The sequence below is a fragment of the Erythrolamprus reginae genome, chromosome Z (assembly GCF_031021105.1).
Source record: "Erythrolamprus reginae isolate rEryReg1 chromosome Z, rEryReg1.hap1, whole genome shotgun sequence".
Lineage (NCBI taxonomy): Eukaryota > Metazoa > Chordata > Lepidosauria > Squamata > Dipsadidae > Erythrolamprus > Erythrolamprus reginae.
Window position 1 is genome coordinate 58,353,683 of NC_091963.1, and position 4,555 is coordinate 58,358,237.

The 4,555-nt window shown below is 32.2% G+C and overlaps 1 protein-coding gene across 1 annotated transcript; it reads right to left on the reverse strand.

The window, feature by feature from the left end:
• Window positions 1–1,399: 1,399 nt before the first annotated feature.
• Window positions 1,400–2,221, reverse strand: LOC139153828 (uncharacterized protein PF3D7_1120000-like). Its single transcript, XM_070728247.1, has one exon. The coding sequence runs from the start codon at window positions 2,219–2,221 to the stop codon at window positions 1,400–1,402; it is 822 nt and encodes a 273-aa protein (XP_070584348.1).
• Between the last annotated feature and the right edge of the window lie 2,334 nt (window positions 2,222–4,555).

Genomic DNA, 4,555 nt, shown 5'->3' on the forward strand with positions numbered 1-4,555 from the left:
GTTTGGCCCATTAAATTTTTTCTGTTAGCTGTTCTTATTATATTAAATTTAGTTTATGTTTTGCTAGCTATCTTTTCTTTTCGTTTGTATTATCTCCCTGGTTACTTTGTGGTGCTACTTCTAAAGTTCTTAATTCCGCCTCTAATTGTTGAAATTGATACTTTTTCTCTTTATTCTTTCTAGCCATATAAGATATTGTCAGGCCGCGTATGTACGTTTTCAATGTATCCCATAAATTTTGTGGTGAGTTATCTGTTTTTTTATTTACATTTTTTTAAAATTCCAGTTCTTTTTCTATCCATTCCTTATATTGGGAGTCTCGAAAGATACTTCTATTCATTTGCCAACAGCTCTGTTTTTTACTTCCTTTCCAAGTAGTTACTAATGGGTTATGGTCTGCCCAGTTGTTTTTTTCAATTTCAATACTTGAAATATATTCTGAAATATGGGTAGAAGTCCATGCCATATCTATTCTGGTCCAAATTTTATGTGGATTTGAGTAAAAAGTATATTGTTTATTTGTTGGGTGGCGATCTCACCAAGTGTCTTGCAATAATAACTCTGAAGTCATTTTCCAAAATGTTATTGGTAAGGTTGTTTTCTTTTCCTTTTCTTTATTTTTTCCAGAATAATCCATTTGATTATTGGCAATTGCATTAAAATCTCCGACTATAATCATATTTTCAATAGATAACTCTATTATTTTTTCATGTAATCTTTTGTAGAATATTTTTTGATTTTTGTTTGGCGCATAGATCGATATAATAACGAGAGGTCCTGTTTCTAAATTTACTTGCAAAATGAAGATTCTTCCTTCTTTTATTATTATTATTTTATTATTATTATTTATTAGATTTGCATGCCGCCCCTCTACGCAAACTCAGGGCGGCTCACTCTTGATCACTATAGAGTTGTTTAGTCTCAATCATTTCATCAATATAAACTGCTATACCTCTTTTTTTCTTTTCCGCTAAGTTAGTAAACATATTGCTAGTTTTGGATTATATAGTAAAGTTCTTTGACTTTTTAATATGAACTTCTTGTAAGATTATTATTTGTGCTCTTTGTTTTTTAAGTTTAGCAAAAATTTGTTTTCTTTTTCTTGGATTATTTAATCCATTTACATTTATGGGGGGGGAATTACATCCGCATACATATCTATTTATAGTATTTTTTTGTTACTTTGGGTTCATGAAGTCTGCTACTTAATACCAATTCTTTTTGTACTTGTAGTTGTTTTTTCTTGGCACCTTGGTCCTCCTCCCTCTCCTTAGATGTCGCCTCTTGCTCCTCTTCTCTTTCTCTGGTTTCTTTGGAAGCATAATTAGACCTGAAAAGGCCTGATTGCTCATAAAAAAACTCTCGCTTCATCTACACTCTCCAGTTTTATTCTGGATCCTCACCAGTATAGAGAAATGCCTTCTGGAATGAGCCAACAAAAGGTTATGTTTTCTTGGATTAGAATTTTTGTTAAGAAGTAGAATTCCCTCCTGGTTTCTCGTACTCTCCTTGGTACTTGCTTTAATATTATAATGTCTTTCCCTTTGTATTTTAGATTTTCATCTCTTGACCATTTTAAAATGTCGTCCCTTATAGTCTTCCTGATAAATGTGATGTGGACCTCCCTTGACAAGTTATATTTTCTGGTGTAGCTAGTTTGGACTCTATAAATTTCATCAATTTCTTTTATTGATTCTTGTGGGTCCATCTGTAGAATCTCTCCTATTATTTCCACCATTATTGAGTCTAGATTTTCATCTTTTTCTTCAAATACATTTTGGAACCTCAACCCATGTGAGGCTCGTTGTAATTCTAAATGAGTAATAGCTTCGTCGAAGCCTCGATTTATCACATTACTTTGGTCCTCAAATTCTTCCATTCTCTGTTCAGCTTTCTCCATTTTATCCTCGACCTTTTTCATCCTTTGTTCATTTTCTTTTAAAGTTTGTTGGATCACTTCAATTTTGCCATCCATTGCTTGTACACTTCCTTTCACATTTCCTAGTTCAACTTTCAAATCTCCTAGTTCGACCTTCAGATCACCCATTTCTGCTTTTATATCTGCTTTTATATCTTCATAAAGTTTTTTTGCTTCTTCGTGGGCATCTTCTCTATTAACTGCAATTGAGATCTGAAGGAGAGCCAAGGAATCCTGAATAGTCTGCAGGGTTGGCTGGGTCGGAGTCTTTTCCTTTTCCTTTTCTTTCTCCTTGCCCAACATACTTGTTATTGTTCTTTGTGGTAGTGGAGATGGTGATGGTGAAGGAGACCCTTGTGGAGTAGATACTGTTTTTTAGAGGTTTTTATGACGGTAGATGTAGTGGACATCTTGGGGAGGTTTCTATATCTTCTAGGACCTTTGAAATTTATTTGCTTCCAAAATGGCATCAACATTAACAACTTACAAGGTTAAAAAAGAAAAAAAACCTCTATTTCTAAATTCCTTAATTTTCTATAATATTATTTAGTCAATTATTAACTAAAATAAAAGTACAAAGTATGGTTTGATACAAAAATATAATTCAAAATTAAAAAGAAAGAAAACTTAAAAATATCAATCAGTCAATTATTAATCAATTATTCAAAAATACAGAGAAATCTTTAAAAACTTATTTTTTATATCTAGAAAAAAGAAAAAAGAAAAGTAAGAAAAAAGAAAACTTGAATATGGTTGAAAAAGAAGAAATTTACTCTATTTCTTAACTGCTTAATACTTTAAAATGTATTTAAATATGTTTGAAATATTTACACAATTAATAATAATCCAATGTAATGTAAATGCTCAGTTTATGGTATAAGTATAATGCAGATATATCAAACCTGTCTAAACAAATATATAATCAAGGGAAAGAAGACAAGGAAATATGTATATGTATAATTTTAAAAAAAGAAAAAGGGAGGAGAGAAGAAAAAGGAAAGAAAGGAAGCTGGGGAGAATAATTAGAAGATTGTCAAACAATTCAGGTGTAAGAGGAACTCAATATAACCATCTAATTACAGTAAGGAGTAGGGGCACACCACAGTAAGAGGGAGGAGGAGAAAAATCTAGCAATTCATTCAATACTATTCAATAGTGTTAAAATTACTTTCAATTATATATGAAATAATCCAGGCATCTACTTCTTCTTCTGTAAGTTAAAATGATGCAATTTGATCTTGATATTATTCAAAAATGGGTCAATGTCCAAAGTTTATTTAATTTCTAAAAAGCTGATTTAAAAATGTTAAACAGTTCTTGTTTGTGTAATTTTCTAATTGTCTATTAAACAGTAATTGTTTGTCTAATTTGTAATCCAATTGTGATCCAGGTTGTAAACCCAGAGATTAAGTATTGTTTTCTAACTGCTCTATTCTAAAACAATGATTATATTATCTTAATAATAATAATGAATATATTAAGTCTTCCACTAAACAATTGATTTATAATAAGCTTTAAATATGGTAAGTTGGAACTCTTATGTCTATCAATCAAAAATTTAATAAATAGAAGCAATGTATATCAAGCACTATCAATACCACCAATTACTAGTTTAGCTTATAATTATTAAATTATTAAATATACACAGTAAAAATTTTCTAACAAATTATATAGATTCCTAATACCATAGTTGTAAATTATAATAGTTCTTAGGAAATTCTTAAAGAGCAATTCTTAATTATTTATTATTTGTCCACATTTTATTTTATTTATTTATTTGTTTGTTTTGTCAAGTGAAGATATGATAATATTAAGATACATGATACTAGTAAAAGCCAAAAATTTGAAAAAGAGTATTATAAATAATACTATTCAAATACGTGCAACTAGTAAAAATGAAAAACATTAAAACAGGGGACAAAAGGCATGCTGGTGCACTTATGCACACCCCTTACAGACCTCTTAGGAATTGGGAGCGGTCAATAGTTGATAGTCTAAGGGCAAATTTTGGGGGGTTAGGAGATGATACTACAGAGTCTGGTAGTGAGTTCCATGCATCAACTACTCGGTTACTGAAGTCATATTTCCTGCAGTTGAGTTTGGAATGGTTTGCATTATTATTATTATTATTATTATTATTATTATTATTATTATTATTATTATTAATTAGATTTGTATGCCGCCCCTCTCTGAAGATTTTGTATCTGTTGTATGCTCGTGTATTGTTGTGATTGAAGCTGAAGTAGTCATTGACAGGAAGGATGTTGAAGCATATGATTTTATGGACTATGCTTAGATTGTGTAGGTGACGTAGTTCTAAGCTTTCTAAACCAAGGATTGCAAGCAGCGTTCCCTCTAAGGTGCACGGCCGTGCAGACGCACACACAAAAACAACCCCCCACGCAGTCTTTTCCAAGGCTGCGCAGGGGAGCCAGGTGTCAGAGTTGGGGGGGAGCGTCAAGGAAAATGCGGGGAAGTCTTCCGCCTGTGAAGGTTTTCCTCCTCCGAATGTTGCGTACATGTGCACGCAGGAGCTCCCTTTCTACTGCCAATCTGCCATGCACCTGGGGGGGGGAGGCTGAGTGCTCTATCACAAACTTTAAAGAGAAAGGCGGAGAGTCTCTCCCAGCAGCCACA

Excerpts from the sequence above, each read along its gene's own strand:
- LOC139153828 (XM_070728247.1), bottom strand. The coding sequence starts at position 2,221 with ATGTTGGGCAAGGAGAAAGAAAAGGAAAAGGAAAAGACTCCGACCCAG.